Consider the following 20,902-nt stretch of genomic DNA (forward strand, 5'->3'; position numbering starts at 1 on the left):
AAGACATACATTCTCTTCCTGCCACAGGTACTGTATGTGAAATACTTAATAATGATTAAAATAGTAATTTGGAGGATTGTTGTTTTTTAACAACTAAAACACAGCAATGTATTAACTTTGTATACAGACGACAGCACAAAGTAGAAAGCGGACAAAATAGAAACCATTTAACATTGTTTACCAGCTAGAAACATAAAAATGACCAAATCAGGAAGTTAAAAACAAACAAAAAAATGCTTTGTTTCTAAAAAGCCTGATGGAATAAAACGGCTTTAAAAGACGCGACCTGTGCCCAGTGGACAATGTAGGTAAGTCATTTCGTTATAGCTCTTTTAACTCGGACGACACTACTATTTGTTTGGCATTTGTACATATTTCGATATTTTTCCTTTTGGTTTTTCCCATCTCGAATTACAAGTTCCTATTTGAATTGTTTTCGACCCCAATGTTTGACCTGGAAGATGTAGGCTGAAGAGGGCTTCAGGCCTTCGACCACCATCTCCGTGTCCTTGGATTTTATTATGGTGTAACTGGAGTCCTGCTCCTGTAATGGGAGAAAGAAAGAGAACGTTACTAATCTTGACATACTTTTCATTTATTTTTTTGTAGCTTTGGTTGTATAAGATTTGCTGCTGCAGTAGTCGCTCTGCCTTTTCTTGCCTGCGTCTGCTTTCAGATTTCTGTCCGTTTTCTCTGCTTATATGTACATTTCAGCTGCCTGCTGGTATACGTGAGAATGAGTGTGTGTTTAAGAGTGTGTGAGGATCAGTTTCCCCGACTGTAACCACATCAGGTTTAAACACAGCTAAATGCCTCCTCCATTAGCTTGAAGCCATTAGCTCACCACTGACCACAAACCCCGCTCGACTCTCCTGCTTACTTTTATTCTGACCTTCCTAGAAAAGAAGACATCTGAGGATGACACAGAGAAAAGAGGAAGGGCACAGGAACAATGATTTGAATAGAAGCATCAAATTACTGTCCTTACCCAAGTCTGACTTAAAAAGAAATCCCAGCTATGGTGCTGTTGCGTGAAAGAGTCATTTTGAGGTAAAGGTTCTCTCAAAGGACCGGGCTTAAAAGGCACTTCAGTAAAAATACACTTCAAGATAAACTGAATGGATATTCAGCTGCATCTCTGTGGGCTAATTTAAAGCGTTTGTCTAAATGTTTCTGTAACGGGAGCACATTAACGAGTTCAGGAATGGAATAAAGGGAAAAGTAAAGTGGTGCTTTGGGTTGTTTTAACAAAGAGTTTCAGCAGTTTTAAAAGCCACTTTTGAAAGTTCTCTTTCAACTAAATAGCGTAGTAGACAAATAAGAGCATGTCCTACAGTTTGTCTCTGGTTTTTAATCAGAGAAATCATGTTTGTAGAAGATTATATGAATTTGGATTCAGGTGAACATGACAATACAATACACCACAAATACAAAAAGGACATAGTTTGAGTATTTGTCAGCTTCAAAAGAGGTCTTAAAAAGGTTTATCTGTTTTGTTTTGTTATAAGTCAACTTGATTGATATAGCACATTTATATGCAAGGTGTAGACTCAATGTGCTTGAAGCAACATGGCTAAAAAAATATATGATTATTATTAAAAAGGGGAACAATAACAATGGCAATACAATTTATACCTTATTAAAAGCCTGTAAACAAAAAAGAAAAAAAAAAGAAAAAAGATAAGACACTTTGGTAGCAGACCTTAGTACTAACACTGTACCTTTCCAATGGGTCTATTTTTGTATTTTGACTGAGGGTACATAACTGTTCTTTTAGGGGTAGAGACAAAAAGGTACAAACATGTACGGTATTCAGAGCTACAGTCTTGTACTCTGCCAGGGTACAGCTGGAGCAACAAAGCATTTGTACCTTTTTAGGTCCATTAATGTACCTTCTTTCTGAGTTTGTATGGAAGAGAATTCCAGAGAGTGGGACCATACTGACTGGAGGCACGATAAACTGTTTTAGAAATGATTCTGGTTATAAGGAGGAGACCTTTACTTTATGATTTAAGGGGTCTGTTGTGTACTCAGTGAGCAGGCGGACAACACAGGAGGGAGGCCATTAATAGATTAAGTAGTTTAAAAGCAATTCTTACTGGCAGCCAGTACAGAGAGGATACAGTTAGAGTGATGTGTTCAAACTTTTTAGTTTTTAGTTTCCAAAGAGACCAATCATAATGTTCACAAATCCCGAATCCCCAAATCCCCAAAACAGTTTTTCATTCATATATCAAAGTATTAAAATCAATACCTTTGTGACAGGATCTGTATATTATGAGTTTCTGAAAGGCACTGAGAAACAAAGGCGCATAGCTCTGTATTTGAAGGAGAAAAAAAACAAAAAAAAACCAATTTATTATTTATTTTACCTTTTCAAAGTACTTGATCTCGTACTCTAGGATGATGCCGTTGGGGCGATCAGGCTCTGCCCAAGACAGGGCGATGCTGCTCTTCCCTGTCAGACCTTTCCTCACCACGCTCACAGGGGAGGGTGCTGCACACACACAAACAGAAAAACAAGACATTTTCAAGTATGTCAATTTGCATTGAATAGTACAAATCCTGCAGTTTAGTGTGATGCAACCCAGTGCATGTCTTTAACGACATTCTTTAACAGTATTAAATATTTCATAACACCGGCATGACATAGGAATAAACCGTGGTTAAACACATAAGAATTAGTGCTGAAATGTGTCGGGTACCATCAGCATCTATGAGACAGGCCTAACGTTTACGTGTTCATGGCTAATTGTAATGCTTGCTGTGATTGTTGTACTTTATGAAATATTAAACTGCAGATGAAATCTCAAAGAAAATAAACACACCACTCAATTCCCTCGGTCAAACATGATTTTTTTTAGACAGTTTTTTTTTCAAATTAGAATTTACACAGTGATGTACATCTGTCTTTGTTGTCGTGTTATTTCTGTTTCTTAATTTCTCTCCCAGTAGAGTTTCTTGTTTATACTCCAGGTTTCTTCTGAGTTCTAACTCAACCAGTCAGATTTGTCTATTTATTTATTTTTATTTTTTTTTGGTTCTACAGCAGCTCTTGACTGTGAAAACATGTTTGCAATCTGGCGACAAGGCGCACCTGCGTCTAATTAAACTATCCCTTTATATCGTGTTATTTAGCAGTCACTGCCAGAGGAGCCAGTGAAGCCAACTCTCTGACTCCTTACATCTGGCTTAAAGCATCTGTTGTACCAAAACTTGGCAGCCTGCGAAGGCACAAACGCAGGCGGGAAAACTGTTCTAATGTAGTGACAAACCAAACCACAAAGAAGCTGTCAAGTTCCATATAGAAAATTGCAAGTTTGTGTTAAACTGAAGATATATATATATATGTTTTTTTTTTTTTTTTTCTTTTTCCGGGCTCTTTCCACAGTTTCCATTGTCATTGTTGCTTCTTTGGTGAATTATGAGCTCAGTTTGTGTGCGTTTGCACGAATCGCGGAGCCATCCTGTTGTAACCTGAACTGTTGGTCCTTCTCTCAGAGGGACAGTTGGAGAGTCTCTGACACATAAAGAGCTTTTAACCAGGCAAAATGCTCCCTCGGGCAACATCCTGATGGTGTATGAGTGTGTGTACATGACTGCGTGTGTGCGTGTGTGCGCGCGCGTGCGCGTGTCTTCTGAAAATGCTAAACACCGTTTAGGTTTCAATAGGCTCAGCAGAACTCCACGGGGAATAAATCATCGCTGCAAACACAGTAACTGTATCCTGAGTGAATGGTTGCACAGAAGTGTTATCTGCAACATCTTAAAAGCCTGAAACCAGAGACTGAATCACACACACATACACGCACACGCACACACACTGGATGCTTAAATGGTAGAAAGGCTGTGATTCAGTGGAGAGAGAGGGCTTCTTTTTTTCATCAGCTTAACGGGTAACAATACACCAAAATCTAACTTGGAATCCTCTAAAAATGGATGCTATTCCCTTGCTATACTTAATCAAAAGTTTTGAATAGAGGGTGTCACATGAGGGTGTGCTGACTGTAAAGCCCTGTATACACACTTATGATTTTAGATTATATGAAGGAACAGGGTGTTTCTTTCTGCATGTAGAATATATGAATTTAAACAAGGTCTACTGCCATCAGTTTTTTTTTTTTTTTTTTTTTTTGGTGGGGGGGATTATCTGTTGACTGGTCCTGTATTTGTGTAGTTTAGTAAACTTAACAATATAATTTTAAAAATATAATAAAATCTGAAGGAAAAAAAAAAAAGAAAAAAAACATTGATTTATGTCTTTAAACTGCTTATTTTCATTAAACAAAAACAGAAAAAATGAGCAAATATCTGCAAAGTTGGAAACAGAAACTGTTTATGATTTATTTTAATGAATGACCTAAAACATTAATCTTCTGTTAAAAATGTTGAAATTTCTGTCCATTGACTAATTAACTAATAATTTCAGCACCAGGTAAAACTGAAAATATATTTCAGGAGTCCATAGTTCTAAGAAATGTGTGAGAAATGCCTTTTGTCCATGCTGCAGGAACTGAGAACCATTACAGTTCTGAGATCTCTGTTTTGGGGAACAGTTTTAGCTCCTACTTCGGGGTACTTTCCCAGTACAAGAGGAAGAGTGACGTATGTGTACAGTGATCGGTTCATTGCTCTACCGCTTTTCTACATTTGTCTCTTGACAAAAATATCAATTTTACTTTGCAAAACATAGAAGCTGCTGGTCTATCTGGATTAGAGTTGGTGTGCATGGGTCAGCAAGAACATTTTAGCCACCTAAGCAAAGACCCACCCACCCAATCTGTATCAGTTCAACTGCGGCTATATTTTGAATATTTTCACTGCTTTTTCTTGCCATCAGACTTTTCAAATGGGGAACTGTGCTGTTATATTGCTCTTTTCAAAGCCACCAGACTCCCGTCAAAAACTGTAATTTTACCTCACGCGGGAGTTGCCGGTCTCCCCCTGCCTCAAAGTTTGTCATGTTATTGTGTGAATTTGATGGTGTGCTAATACATTAGTTCTGACAGTGTGAACACAAACAGAAAAAGAGATGCTCAAAAACAGATACAGTGATAAAAAAAACTCCTGCCTTTTCCCTGTTGGTGCTCACCCTTACTTTTTACCAAATACTAAAAAGAATAGATGCACCACATACACCCAAAGCAGCACTGAACATGGAGGTTAAACAAACAAGTGTTTTAAAAATCTGATTTGAGAAACAGCAATAGAAACAGAGAATGAGAGAAGATGGAGGAGAGGGAAAGGGTGATACAGAAGGAGGAGGGAAGGGAATACAAGCGGATGGTTTAATAAAAGTAAAACAAAAAAAGATGAAATATGAGAAATAATTTGACGGGGAGATATGTTGAAAGATTGTAGACGGGGCCCCAGCAACACTTTTCATTTTAGCAACAGGGTAGACGGTATAATCACACATCCTGGTTTAAACACTTCCAGTGCGTGTTACATTTGCTAATGAGCACCCACAGTTTGCCACTGCAAAACACAAATGAACATAAACTCCAGGTGTTTTTTTTGTCATTATTTCAGTCGGTGAGGTAATTTTCAGGTTTTTTTTCTATGAGTCGGACACGGCGAGAAATCTTTTTCACAAAGAGTGTGGTCAGGAGAGGTGTAAGCCTATTCAGTGGATGAGCACAACCCTCTAGCGTAACAACTCTGGCCTCAGATAAGAGCAACATTATCACAGTGTTTGAACATAAGCCTCTCAGACCGCTATCTGTCTGCACCATCACCAAAATCAATACAGATCTTCAACTATCTGGTTTATTATGCTATCACTACCCTCGGAGAAAGATGGAGATAGACGGAGAGGCTGAATGAAAGATAGGAGACAGAGATGTCTTTATTAAGGTTGCAAACCAAATAATCTGTTCTCATCTGTTTTAATTACAATTTAACCTTTTTCTTTCACTCTCTATTGATTCAGTTGCCAGCCTGTGTGTGTGTGTGTGTGTGTGTGTGTGTGTGTGTGTGTGTGTGTGTGTGTGTGTGTGTGTGTGTGTATTTATTCATTGCTCTTATTTTCTTTCTAAAATAATTGTTTTCATCTATCTTTTTTTATGTATACGTATTTGTAAATGTTTTCTTATTGTGTGCACCTTTTTGTGTTTCTATGCTGCTGTGACGACTAAATTTCCCCACGCTGGGATTAATAAAGTCTAAGTCTAATTCTAGAACTGTTCCAGGTCCAACTTGCAGTAAAATTAATTATTCTCAGATTAAATGCAAACATTTTAGTCAGGAATTCATAAAAGATGTAAAAGAATACTGCAAGTATGGGGTTACTTCTTGGCCTGGGGGTTTAAGTCTTTAACTATTCAGGGACCTTTGTTGTTGCTTTCCCCATCTCTCGCTTTATTTCTTGTCACGTCTACAGTTGTCTGACTAATACAAAGCCAAAAAAAAAAATCTATGCATTTCAAATAAGACAAAAATGATTGTAGAAACCATTGGAAGGCAAGTTTCTTACAAACTGCATGTAAAGTAGCAAGAGACATGATTTACTTAATTTACTTCCCCTGAACGCACCGCAGCTAATGGCACTGCAGTTGGTGAGCAAGTGAGGAAATTATCTTGAGCCACCTACTTCCACTCTGCTATTACCAGACCCAAATTCATTGTGTAAATATATGACTCCAGCCTCGCTCCACTGGGGATTGTTTCCAGTTGTTGCATCCTAATTGGCGCAGACCTCTGCTTAATTCTGAAACCATTGGAGCAGCCTTTAACTAATCGGCATTGACCAGCATATGATGTATGTTGTGCGCCTGAACTCATCGAGCTGTTACCAACCGAGATCCTCTGCAAATGTGAGCAGAGTGAAACCGTCGGTAAATGACCGATGCAGACTTTTCAGACTCCGCCTTCAATTCCTTGATATTTGCTAGCTGCTAGTTGCTACAACCGAGCTTCACCACTGCTGCTATTGATGAAACGACTTTTGAAAAAAAAACAACGCTTGACTTCAATGTCATAGCACTTTTAGCTACATCCACTGATCGCTGATTGGTCAGCCCTTCAGAGTGGCTGAGTGAACCTCCTAGACTATAATCGCATTCAAAACTGAAGCTGTGATTAATAGGCTGGCGGAGCAAGGCTACCCAACTTCCTGCCGTCACGTCCCGCAGCATGGCCAGCTTCTTCCCTACCAGCTCTCTTTCCCATCCCCTCTCTGCTCTGATCTACCACACGTGTTGTCAATTCATTTAAGTGCATATACTCAGCCCTCCGGCAACCCCTCCACTGCTAAATGTACCCCTAAAACAAAAGTAAGACACATGGCCACAACTCTAGGCAGGGCATTTATTATTTACCACCTACGAGATAATGTATCACGATTCATTTGATTAATGGCCAACAACAGCAAAAAACAATGTACAGGAGCATTTAGTGTGGCGCACTGTGAACAACGTGAACACACAACCTGATATAATGACCTATTAAAGCTGAGCTGACCTGCAGAATATCGACCATTAAAAGCCAATTTGATTCCAAAGCTTCCTTTCCGTCATTTTTCCTTCCTGATTTTCTTTTTATGTAAAATGAATAATATATTTATTACTGCCACTAAAACAGTCACAGTTTCATTCACAGTGCATGAAAAAAATATTCACTTAGAAAACTGAACTGTGTTGCAGGGATAGTTCTTCAGTCAATTTACAGATTTACTTTTCTCTTTTAGAATTAATTTCTTCTGCTTCATAGCGGTTGCGTGCTTGCAGACTTATCAAAACTATATTGGTGTGAACGGCAACATCAAAGCAGTGCAGAAGACATGACTTGCCTTTTAAAAACAGTTAAGCTGCACCAGAGCTCTTAGTGTTTTTGAATGTGTACAAGCAGTTCATGTCCAGCCTCTCATTTTTCACTCTTTACTTCTTTCCTCTTTGCTCCCACTTTTCCCTCCTGTCATTTTGTTTTTTCAAAAATTAATGTCATCTTTTCTTTCTTTATCGCCACCATCCGTCCTCCACTGTTTGTCCCCCTCTGTCTCGCTACCCTGTTCTGTCCTTCTCTCTCCTCCTTCTCTCCTGCCTTTCACCTCTCCTGATCTCCTCCTCACGAGCACCAACACTTTATTATTCATCAGGGCTTCACAGGGACACTGCAAAATCACCTATTTCACGGATCCCTTATCGTGTGTGACACTTCCCACACATCAAACGGCAGATCCTCCGACCCCCCCCCCCCTCCTGTTCTCTCTCTCTCTTTGTCTCTGTCTGGCTGAGTCTCCCTGTTGCCTCCCCACCTCAGTAGTTTTGTCTCGGTATCTTGTTTTTTGTCTTCTGTTTTTTTTTGTGCCTTTTTACCCGCAAAAGTAGTCAAAGCCGTGGTCGCACACAGGCAAAAACACGAAAGGCCAAACAGAGTTGGCTTTCAGTGCCGGTCAAGGTCTTCACTGGGTAATTACATCTGTGACAGATCAGAGTGTAATAACTGCTCATTACAATTATTGCTGTCGGATTATTGTTGAACTGATTGCCGTGATAACTTTGGTAAGTCACTTGACACAAAGACCTCCAGTGATTGAAGTGCTCACTTGACATCCCACAAACCGTAGTTGGTCTGTAATGCATGAAAAAGGCATTTGTGTTCACAAAAACATCCTGAGGTTAAAAGTATCTTACATCTGAGTAAATTTGGAGAAATTACTAAAAAACAAGACAGTCGTAACTTTAGGACAACTGATTGTTTGTCTGAAGAGGGATTCTCAAAATATTATTTGGGCTAAAAGCAGCTCCTAAATCTGAGAAAAGTAGCTCAGAAGAAGTCCAGAAGTCACTCAGATCTGCTTAGCCATGGCTGCTGCAGGTAACACACACTGTTGTGTCTGTATGTTAGACGAGCACAATGACAACAAGCAGTTACAATGATGAGCTTTAACTACTTCGGTACTCTGATGGTGGTGGAGCTAGTATTGGATGCAGTCGCCTCTCTAACTGTAAACATGCTGCTGAAATATGCAATTATTAATCAAACCAAAATGCATTATTCAGAGCCCAGTTTGTATGCAGCACCATCATCTCTTTTGTATAAACACAGCTGCTTTTTGGGTCATCACTGGATTGTAAGGTAACATCAATCTATCTGTCTGTCTCATGTTTTGTGGGATTTTGGATCTGCAGTTTATATCAACCAGTTTTCATCCAGCATCTTCAGAAGCACTGTGACAGAGAGGTACAATAAATAATTGAAATGATTAGGAATAGATGGAGCTTGTGTGTCTCTTCATTTTACTGTTTGTTTTGCAAATGCAGGAAAAAAAACTTGGTGATTCAAATCTTTATCTTCATGGTCTGTAGAGACAGAACCAAAAAGTGTTGATGAAAGCCACACTTGAAATGTAGCGATTGCACGGTTTTACACTTGATTTTTATCCAACATTGTTTTTTCTTCTATTGATTACTTTTTTCCTTTTTATTATTTACTGTCTTTTACTGAATCATCTGACTTCTTGAATTCTACGTTGGGCTGAGGTTTCATTGGTCATCCAGTCGCAGTAATCGCCTTGTAAATAACTTAACGAAACATTTGTTTCGCAAGAATTTGTATTTCCTTTTCTAAGGCTCGCTGCCTTAAAAAAGGAAATACAGATTATTGCGTCTCTGCCTCTCCTCATTACTGCAGAGTTGCTCCGGACAGTAAAGGCTAGTTATTAGATATGAGACAGTACCACAGTTAGCAGCCACGGTTGTGGAGATATAACACATTGCGTGCTATAGGCTTTGTGCTGTAGCCTTTCTGAATTGCCTGCACCTTCCCTCTCTTCCTGTCACTATCACTCTCTCACACAGACGGAGGGGTGCAGGTCCTGCTGACTGCCAATAATCTATTAGGAGACCAGACACAGAGGCTATTCGACTAAGATACAATATACTGTGTTGAAATGAATTAACTAAATGTTGGGTCTCCTTGCTGGTTGTTCAGACTCATTCTAAATTATTAACACTTTTTCCATCAACGTTGTCGTTTACACGCGGCTCGCTTCGTGCTGCACTAAAAGTTGTATTGTAAATGCTCATTATTAGAGTTTTGTATCTGTCTGCAATGATGTAGAATGGTAGCAGCGTTACTTATTGCATTCTTTGTCAGCCCTGGAAGTTATAATTTAAACAGAATTAATGTCATAAAGATGCGACAATTCGTCGACTATTGGCTTGAGCTGATGACAACTAGTAGACGAGGAGAAATTTAGGCAAGGGCTGCTGTATTTCTGTGCACTTCCTTCTCGGAGCCATTGAGAACTCTGAACCCTGTAGTTCAAAGGTAAAATAAAAGCACGCCCACATCTACGGCAGCGTGTACCACTTCCATGCTTCCACGCCAAAGAGCGGCACTTTATATACGCCTGTGAATCTGCCAGCCATGTGTAATCTAACATAATCCCTAATCTCCACTTGGTCCAGTGACTGGCTAACTTTAATCCAGCCACAACTTCAACAAACATAATTTGAGTTGTGTAGTCTGCTGTAATCCACTCAGTCTGCTGACAGCCGCGGTGACAACACAGTTAGAAGTCTGTCAGTCATTTCGAGTGTCGGACAACCATCTGCCTCTCTCTCTCTCTCTCTCTCTCTCTCTCTCTCTGTCTGTCTGTCTGTCTGTCGGTCTGTCTGACTCCTAAACACACTACCTGTCCTATTACTACTGCTACAACCACCTGCTATTCTTTGAGTGCCAATGAACCATCTGTTCAACAAAAATGGGACAAACGCATCCCTTCAACACTGCTTTTTTTTTCTCCCCTCTTACCTCCCCTCCAAATGGAAGCCTTGGGGAGCATTGATCTCATATTTTCCTCATTTCATCATGCTGTGTGCTACCCGTTTCATTACAAGCAAATCAAATAAACTACAAAAGCACACGCCTCCTGTAAACAGGAAAATGGGTTCCCACAGCAGATATGAATTCTAATCTTCGTTTAAAGGGAAGCTAACAAAGCAACCAGTATTTACGGCTATGGAGAGGAACTGGACTCTTTCATTGTCCAATTTCTTTATGTTTGACCACTTTAAGTGGCACGTTTAGTGCCGTGCTTAAGCACCGTTTATACTATAAAGTTTATAGCATAAGATGCTCCGGCATCACAGATGCCCAGCAGCTACAGGTGCTAAATATCATACGACCTTAAGTTTTCCTTTTTAAATCACAAATAGCACCTCCCAACCTGAAATTAAGATGTAAACTTGCATGTCATCAGTCAGATTCATCACTGTTGATAGGCATGCAGAATAACACCTGCTGCCACACAAGACACAGCCAACACAGTCTGCAAATGAAATGCTTTCATTATGCCACAGATTCCTGAAAATCTTGCTGATGAAATGTGCTGCCTAATTGAAGCGGCCAAGCTGCTTTTTCGACAACATATCTGGATGCAAAAAGCAAAACCCGAGGAGGCTTTCCACTGTGCAATGATGTCTCATTCACTGCAGGGATGGCAAACGAGCAAAAATTAACACAGCGATAGATTTGTTGGAAAAATACTGTGATAATTTGATCATCTGGTGTCTTTGTTATCAAACCCACATATTTGTGCTTCGAATCCAACATGCGAGTTGCTCCGTGGCAGCTTCAATAAGAAGAAAATGATTTTTGTTGGGAAATTCAGAATCAGCTTGAATACTGGAGGGGGAAAAAAATGTGGCAGCTCACGGGAAGGCTGTGATTGGCAAATAAAAAAGAAAAAGTATTGACGGATGTGACGGATCTGGCGCAACGTACCTGCCTGATTGGTTGTCACATTAAGCGACACATACTGCTTGGCGTGATCTTTGGCCAGCTCGGACACCCCGTTGACAGCCTCCAGCAGGAAGCTGTAGTTGGTGTGCGACTGCAGGTCCGCCACCATCACCGACGTGTTGGACAGGCCGAGGCGGCGCGGCAGGAAGCGCACGTTGGGGCCGCACTCCTCCAGGCCCCGTCCATCCGGCAAGACACGCCTGCAGAGGATGTTGTAGCGCACATCCTTCCTGCCGCCCATCTCCATGGGGATGGACCACTCCAAAAAGACGCTGGTCTCGTTGACGTTAGAAATGGCGTTACGTGGAGCGGAGGGAGGGCCTGGGAGACAGAGAAACAGATACATCCAGTCATATCACACAATAACATCTTGATGAACCCCCAAAAATGTGCTATGAAATCAGAAATATGAGTATTATATCCTCACGTGTGCAGGCCATGTTTGGAGGGTCAGAGTCGATCTTGTAGTAGCCATCTTCACAGCTGCAAGCGGTGGCTCCTATCTGCCGGGCCACACTGTGAGGTGGACATTTACTGCAGGCCAGAGACTCCAGTAGCGAGCGGTAAAACCCCACTTTGCAGACTGAAAGACAGGGAAGGGGAGAGACGATGATGCCGTGGGGGTGTTTGGAGGTGGATAAAAGAAGAGATGAGATGATAAGAGGAGACGTACAAATAGGAAAGGGAAGGGGGTCATGGGGAGAGAGGTAGAGAAAAAGCAGAACAGTATGGTTATTTTCTTTGGGGGAAAAAAAAAAAAAAAAAAAAAAAGGTCAGTGTCACAGTGGTAGAAAAAAATTCCCTGGGTGGTTGTGGTTGTTTTGAGGTTCCTTTAGTCAGAGATGGAAGAACGCTTCAGAGTTGAAATTAAAAGAAGCATTTGTTGAATTTTTTTTAGTTTTCCTTCCTTTTTTCTTAAATCCCTCCAGGGATTATTTGTTTTCATTCAACCCGCACAACCTCGTTCTCTTCTTCATGTTTCATTGTCTCGAACCAAAAGGTGTCGTTTGTTCCTTTTCGTGGGCTGTTCCTCCTTTTCATCGTCTTCAGTTCAGTGATTTATAACCAGCACCTGATTAAGAGTTTGCGCTTGCATCTGCTGCGCAATCTTGCTCCCATATGTGCTGCATACACAAGCAAATACAACAAGCACAGAAAAAGGCAGAATCTCTCTTCCTCACACACAACACACACACACACACACACACACACACACACACACACACACACACACACACACACACACACACACACACACTGAGACGGCTGATTTAAGTGGAGCAGGTAGACAGGGGGGTGATGCACTGGGAATGTTAACACGCAGGAATACATCAGCAATCTATGTCGCCATGGCTGCACCCCCAAGCCAACCGATCGCTGACTTATCATAGCATCATTTTCTTCCTGATTTAGCCGCTTCATCCGCACGGATACAAACACAAACATGGAATAGAGTAGGAAGTTTCATAGGAAAACTGTGTCCATAGATGTTTTGTGGCCAATTACAATTTCTGTTTCATTTAGAAGGACAGGGGAGAAGAGGTGAGGGACTAAAGAGACATATTTCTTTCATGTTTGTCCTTTGATCTGTTGTTTTCTCAGATTGCTTCTTGTTGCAGCTGTCGTGAAGACCCCTCAGACTGCAGCTGTGATTAGCAACTACATAATTAAACTTCAGGTAAGAGGAGAGGAGGACAAAGACTCGGAGAGGAGGAACAAGACAGTGTACGGTGAAAAGGGCGATAAGATGGGAACAGGGAATGATGGGAGGAGAAAAGACAAGTTTACGAGGCGGGAAGAGGGAGGAAAGGAGAGAGGAAGAGACAAAGGAGGAGTGGTGGGATGGCTTGTGCGTGTGTGTTTCAGTCATTAGGCGGCGGTGGCTCTGATTCACCTTGACGGAACCTTGGTCTGTTGTCATGGAACATTAGGCCTGAAAAATTCTCCCTCTGCCCCGGATCACTCCGAGTCTCACCTCTGCTTCACACGCACAACACGCACAACACGCACAACACGAGCAAACCTTTCATAAAATGTGTTTGCCATTTTTTTGGACTATGCCACACGTTCTTTCATTATCAGTGACATTGCTTTTAAGGTATTTGTGATGGTGTCCTACTTCTGAAAGGACACATAGCAACACAGCTGATGACATCAGTTATGCTCAATCCCTAATGCACACTTTTAGGGTTCATTTTACTCACATTTTTAAGATCTGTTTTTGCTTCGTTATTGTGTTAGCATGTAAAAAAAGGAGTCAAACACTGCAGCACTGATGGTTATACACACTCACAACAAATTTTGTTTGAATTCAATTTTAATTGAATTATTTCACCCTATAATGTAGTACCATATCACCCTCTGCATGTGGGTGCAGCATTCAGGGCAGTAGGACACACCCAATGTTTTGTCAGCCTGTTGACACGCACGCACACACACACACGCACGCACGCACGCACGCACGCACGCACGCACACACACACACACACACACACACACACACACACACACACACACACACACACACACACACACACACAGTTATGGTTGTGTATAGATTTATTGCTATTGTCTGGTCTCTAGCTCTCCTTGACTTCATCCTCCAAACCCTCACGGCCAAATCAATAAAAATGGGGTGGCAGCTCATTTCACACATACAGATACACATGACTGAGGGAACTAGGGTCGAGGAAAAGCAGCAAAAAAAAAACAAGTGTGGATGAATATAAAAAAAAAAAAACACTCCTTGATAATTTGAGATACTCTATTCAGATACGGTATAACTCTGATTAATTTTATGTATTGATTAGTATGCTTTTACTTTTGGTAAGCTCTCACCACCTGGTGTCTCAATGTTGCACCCCCCAAAGAATAACCACTCAAGTTTTTCTGTTTATTCCACAAACAGTGGGATTATTACGAGATAATGTTCACTGTATGATCAAGGATTCTTCCTGGTAAAGGTTTACAACACTCTTTGTGAATAAAACACATGAACTAAACTTGAACAAAATTTGCATTTGTTAGATGAAAATATTTTGAATGTAAAATAGACAGAGACATCCATCCAGCCAGAGACATTTGCATCTGATATTTGCAGATAATATGGTGTCAAAGTTGAGATGATGTTCTCCGATTAAATGAAAATAATGCATGGGGATGTATTTCCCCTGGAAGTTGCAAATGATTACAAGAATGATATAAACATTTGCAATTAAAATGTGCAAATTGGTGTGAGGAAAACAAATCCATTGCATGCCACTTTAAAAACACCCTTTTCAAGCTGACTAATAGGCAGCAACATAGTAGATGTTAAGGTATTTGTTATCATTAATTCTGGCTCATTTCCATTCAGGGTAAATAGATTATCCATGCTCTACAGGAAAACAAACGACGCACACGTGCGGAAATTAAGTACACGCATGTATTGTTTGGCTTGACATGGCAGCACGGGTACAAATGACTCCATAGTTACATCGTGCAGCAATTTAACTGTCTTTACTTGATTATGTGTCTAAGGCTTTGGAGGCAAAAGGGGAACATGAAGGTCAGGGAAGCGGGCTGCAGGCTCAAACTGGGATAAAGCGATTAAAATGCCACGCAAAGTAACTTAGGACATGGAGGAGAATCTAAGGCTGGAGGGCAGCCTTTAGGTGGTGGAGCTGTCGGGACAGGAGCGCAAATACAAGTTGTCAAAATGTCATTTAAATGGCAACTCGATTACTTATATGGGACTTAGTGGTTTATTACAAATGAAAGTGTTCATTTCAAATGAAGAACTTAGGAAGTACAACGCAAGTGTATCTCACAGGTTGTGGGGGTGGATGGTGTGATGTGTGTGATGGGCATGCAAAGACTCATGTATTCGAGAGCGCGATAAGTTATTTCTGGTAACTACGATTTATAGATGCGCCCAAACGCCTCACATCTAGACTCTTGGTAGACAGTACAATTAACCATTTCCCCCGAAATGCCTCACTTGCTGGCTATCAATACAAACTCAGTGTTTCCCCTCCACTGGGACCCCTTTTCCCCCCGAAGAAAGCACAACACCAGGTTAAAATCTATAAAGCTGAGCCGTAAATGAAATGCTAAAAACTTGAAAGGGGGGCTTTTATTTTTAGTCCAGGGAAAATGTGTATTTATCTTATTTACGTAATTTATGAGCACCTGTTTCATTTCAGCCCAGTGCTGCGTTTTACTGTCATACGGTCGCGGCAGTTTTTCTCTACTCTGTGTGGCAAAGTGAACATAACATTACTCAATTTGATGACAAGCAACTCGTTATGTTACTGTAATCATAATAAAAGCCAACAAAATGTATATAATGGACAAACATCAACCCAAAACGTCTCGCTTCTCGCAGTAGCAGAACAAATAGGTATGTTAGGAGTAGAATAAGGAGATCTTGTTCACTAGTTAATCGATCAGTGATGGTGTAATTTTCCCAGTTGGATAAAAACATCAAACAAATGTTAAAATGGGTCGCCAAATATACTTGAGCAGTTGCTTATATATCTGGATGGCCTGCCTAAGTAAGGTCTATGTGTGGCAAACACTGCTATGCACATGCAGGGACTTGAAGAAACGAGTTAGTATACAGTTTTTTTTGTTTTTTTTAATTACATTTTGGTGACTTATATTTGTACTTTTGCAAAAAGGGCCTGTCACAATTATACAGACTCGTCTCGATTACTTGAGCTGACCCCAATCATTTTGTATAAATATGTTCCAATGTTCAATGCCCAGAAATGACTCATATTCTCAAGTTGTATGAATATTATCAAGGGTATTATTAAACTACAACGATTATACTAGAATAGTGTCATGAAATGCTCAGAATTAATTGTCAACAAACAAATCATGATTGTTAAAAACCCTAGCTCACTTAAATTGTGTTTATTGCTTGAAAAACAGATCTATTTTTATTTTAGTTATCTTGAATTAATCACTATTTCTTTATTTAATTTAACCATCTCTTCTTTCTGATGTCTCACAATGAAATGTCTTGAGATTCAAGGACAGGCAAGCTCGTAAATCAGGATGAGGTGCTTTAATTCTTGAACTGTCTTTAAGGGACACACACACACACACGCACGCACGCACGCACGCACGCACACACACAAAAACACACAAAAACACTCACACTCACACTCACAAATACATACTTATACCTGAACACATACAGTACAGACAGCCTCACTGTGGTGAGATTAGTTATGGTTATGGCTGGCTGACTGAAATGGCTCATTCCTCATTGTGAATGCAACCTGAATAGACGTGTGTGCGTGCGAGCGTGTGTGTGCATGTGCGTGTGTGCATGCGCGTGTGTGCATGTGTGTGTGTTGCCCTTGGGCAAGCTGTCTTTCTGATGCCACGCAGCTCTTAATGCACAGCACAAAGGGTAATAGGTAATTAATATGCAATACACACTAATGTGTCTCTATGCGTTTGTGTGTGTGTGTGCGCGTCTTTTGAGCATGAGGTTAATACGTAATTAATATGCATCACACACTGGCATCCCAGGCAATTAAGGATCCAGCGGTGTCCGTTGATGCTTCTTAACAAACGTCCCCTTTAATTGGAAACATTTCACTGTAAACATGTTGATTTATATGACTGGCTGTCGTTTTGCAGGATTAGAGAGAGTACGCGATTAAGGCGGAGGTAGAACGGTACACTGAGAGGGGGAAGGGGGTATAAAACAGAAGTTAAAGTTAAGGACCACATACTGTGTATCAACACGGGATTTCAATTCATTTATATGGGCATAGACGCAGTATGGATCTCATTATAAGAATACATTCTGAAAAAGTAACAGTACAGGCATTAATATATAATCACGTAGTGTATTTTAATGTCGTAGCTGCTTGAAGGGGAGCTAGTTTAAGCTATTTTATATACTGTTCGTCCAATCAATAGTAATACATTACTTATTAAGAACCCATTATAGGTTGAGAGCCAGCGGCAATGAACTGTAACCATCACCTATTGGTTTGTTAGACTGAAGCCTCGAGTTCGGTATTTTGGCCGCCAGAAGTGGCCATATTTGGATGATCTGGTGAAGAGTGAGCAATGGATCTGACTCGATCTCTGAAGACACAATGCTCGGAGACCTGACTGCACCACAGTCCTGTCAATCAAACAGAAACGCCCCCAAATATACTGTTTTTTGAGGGCTAATATCTAGTTATTGATGGGATTATTTTCAGAAGGACCGCCGGGAAACTAATAATGAGTGACATTAGCAAATAACACCATAATGACTTTTGAAAATATCATTATTGACTTTTTATTTCATTATATAAGTAGTATAAAAGTCTATGAAGCCAACCCCTAGTGGCCCTCAGTGGTATTGCACCTTTAGGAGTTTTTGCAATGGCCTCGGAAGCTATGTCCAGTTTTATATCAGAATCAGCTTTATTGGCTCGGTATGTTTACATAAACAAAGAAGTTGACTCAGGTTGTAACTTACTCTTTCAAAGTACAAACACAAAAATTTAAATAAATATAAATAAAAAACATAAATAGTCTTATATACGGCTAAAAACACACACACACACATATACATAGACATACAACGCCTATTGTGTTACACCTAACACCTGGTGTAGTGTTATTGCACAGGGTTTGACATTGCTTGTCTAATGTTTGTTATTTAACAGTGACAGACTGTGGGTAAAAAAATAATATTTTTTCTGGTTGTTTTGACACTATGATTGAGATTGAATGTGGTTCTAAAACTAAAATTGCAACTAAATGCACCGTAGTGTAAAAACAAACATTTTAAGTCTGACATTTAGTGGAGTAGAAATCCTGTTTTCTTTTTTCTTCCAGCAATGAATGTCAAAGAGAACTGCACAATCACGTATTTGCTGCATGTGACATCCACTTATATTTCCATCTTTCCTGTCACTCTTCCAACTGTGCACAAAGTCTGTGGGATTGACATAGAAGTAAACAAAAAAAATGGCCAAGCCGGATTTCAATGCAACGCCTATATTGTTAGCCGATACTATTGTGAACTAATAAACCAGCCGAGGAAACGCAGTAAATATCCTGTTCCTGTATTTGTCCCACAGCTAACCACTGGCCTAAGAAACATAAACACAACGGGTGTGAGTGTGCCTGTTTGTGTGTGCATGCATTAGGATTTCATACCTTCATGTATTATTGCTGTTGTGTTACTGTGCTTGTGCGCATGCCTGTGCTTATGTGTGCGCCAATGCATGCTCATATTTGTGCATGTCTCTGTGTGAACGCAAACAAAGACAGGTGATAATACCATAATAATATACAATCAAGTCAATGGGGTTTTCCTGTCAGAGGAGGTCATTGTTCAGCACCCTTTTATTCTCACAATCAGGAACCAAGAGGTCAAGCAGGTCACAGTAGCTTTTCAACAAAAAAAAACACTTTATTGGCCTAGTGAAAGTCCAGAGATGAAGATTAAACACTGGAAATATACAATAATGATAACTCAAATGCCAAGTTATACTGACCAGAACAAATAATCGAACCACCCATGACACCAGACTGCACATTATGTAACCATTTCAGCACTTAGTTGACAAGACCCAAAATTTGTCTCCATCAATGGCCCAACAATTTAAGATGAAAATTGCATTCCTCTACATACTGTGGCTGCAAATATCAAACATTTTCCAGAAATCAAGTCTGTAAATGTTAAAGTTTGCATTTGTAAATGTATAGGCCACCAAAAAAAAATAAAAATACAGGCTCTTTGTAAAATAAAGAAGTTGCTAAAAGAATGGTTAAATAGAGTTACAGCCTGGTTGTATGCCTCGACTCGTCAAACCAGTTAAGTTGCAGTTTACATGGATTTATCTGTCCAGGCTCATAAAATAAATGTAGTGAAGACAGAAGGAATTTAATACAATATGTTCAGTGTAGTTTGAGGGAAATACATATAAAATTAATTTGACTTTGTTGTTCTTGTTCTGCTGTATATCTGCTGTTTTAGTGTGTAACTTCATCGTGAGAGATAAAAAAAAAAAAAACATCCTTGTATGTTCACATGCTTGGGCAATAAATCGGATTCGGATAGAACACAGTGTTGTGGCCATGACCGCAGATAATTATGTTGTTTCAAAGAAGCTACAAATTCTAAAACATGGATGATTTACACACAGAAGATCTATTCAATCACCACAGTTTCAAGGTGGACACCCAAGACTTAATAATCACCTGACCTAAATGCATTAGAGATGTCCGTAACTACCAGTCTAACTAGTCCTGCGCCACCACTGACTGGGACTCTGGAGACAACCAGGCTTTCATGGAAAGAAGCTGGCTCTGCTGAATGAAGCATTTTATTAATATTTCACCAACTGCAAGAACGTGTGTCTATGTGTGTGTGTGCGCGCTCTTGTACTTATAGCTTTGTGAGGACATTGTGGCTGTCCTATTTCTTCAACAAGGTGTTTGTTTTAGGTGAATACCTAATGTCTTTGTATGTTAGGGCATTTAATGGGGTTATGCATCTTATGTTGCTTATAGCTCGGGGTCAGGGGTCAGGCAATACACGGTGTCAATGAACATCCTCACAAGTATAGAAACACACGTGGATGTGTATGCATGCTAACGGGGGGGAAGGGTAAAAGGGAGGAAGCACTTCTGGGAAAGTCAGTTTACCCAACAAGCACTCAGGAAGCACTTTAGTTGTCATGACAGCATCATCACTTTGAGATGATGGGGTGATGGGAAGAGGGAGTGGAGAAAGAAAGATGGAGGAGTGAAAAAGAGAAAGATGCAGGAGGAGAGTTTGGTTGAAACATACCGAATCATTCAACATACCGAGGGAGGACAAAACTCCTATTTTTGTAAGGGTAACTGAATACTCTTTAACTCTAATGATACATTTTACAGGCGAGGAAGTATCTCAATACTACTGTCAGTGCGTTTATCAGGTCCAGTGAGCTCCGATCAACATTTTGCAACCATAAATGCTGTTATTTATCTTACACTGATTCTAATTTACGCAGATGATAATTAAATCAGAATAAAAAAATTAAATGTTAATTCGTTCAATGTGTTGCATCCATGCCACAGAAAATAGAATGAATGTGTTTAATGTTTCCTCTTCTTAGCGACTAGATAAAAAAAAAGCCCTTTTTTAGAAATAAAAGGATGA

General features: G+C 40.1%; 1 protein-coding gene across 1 annotated transcript in view; it reads right to left on the bottom strand.

Moving 5' to 3' along the window:
* LOC138206037 (ephrin type-A receptor 5) overlaps positions 1-20,902 on the bottom strand; it is a 70,294-nt gene that overhangs the window by 26,489 nt on the left and 22,903 nt on the right. The window contains exons 4-7 of the mRNA XM_069162488.1: positions 12,176-12,331; positions 11,731-12,069; positions 2,373-2,497; positions 455-544 (exon numbers count right to left, since the gene is read on the bottom strand). Of these exons, the coding sequence (XP_069018589.1) occupies positions 455-544; positions 2,373-2,497; positions 11,731-12,069; positions 12,176-12,331 (710 nt within the window). The remainder of the gene's footprint in view (positions 1-454; positions 545-2,372; positions 2,498-11,730; positions 12,070-12,175; positions 12,332-20,902) is intronic.

The sequence above is a fragment of the Embiotoca jacksoni genome, unplaced genomic scaffold (genome assembly GCF_022577435.1).
Source record: "Embiotoca jacksoni isolate LCO1_2020_lvr unplaced genomic scaffold, fEmbJac1.0.p SCAF_10, whole genome shotgun sequence".
Taxonomy (NCBI): domain Eukaryota; kingdom Metazoa; phylum Chordata; class Actinopteri; family Embiotocidae; genus Embiotoca; species Embiotoca jacksoni.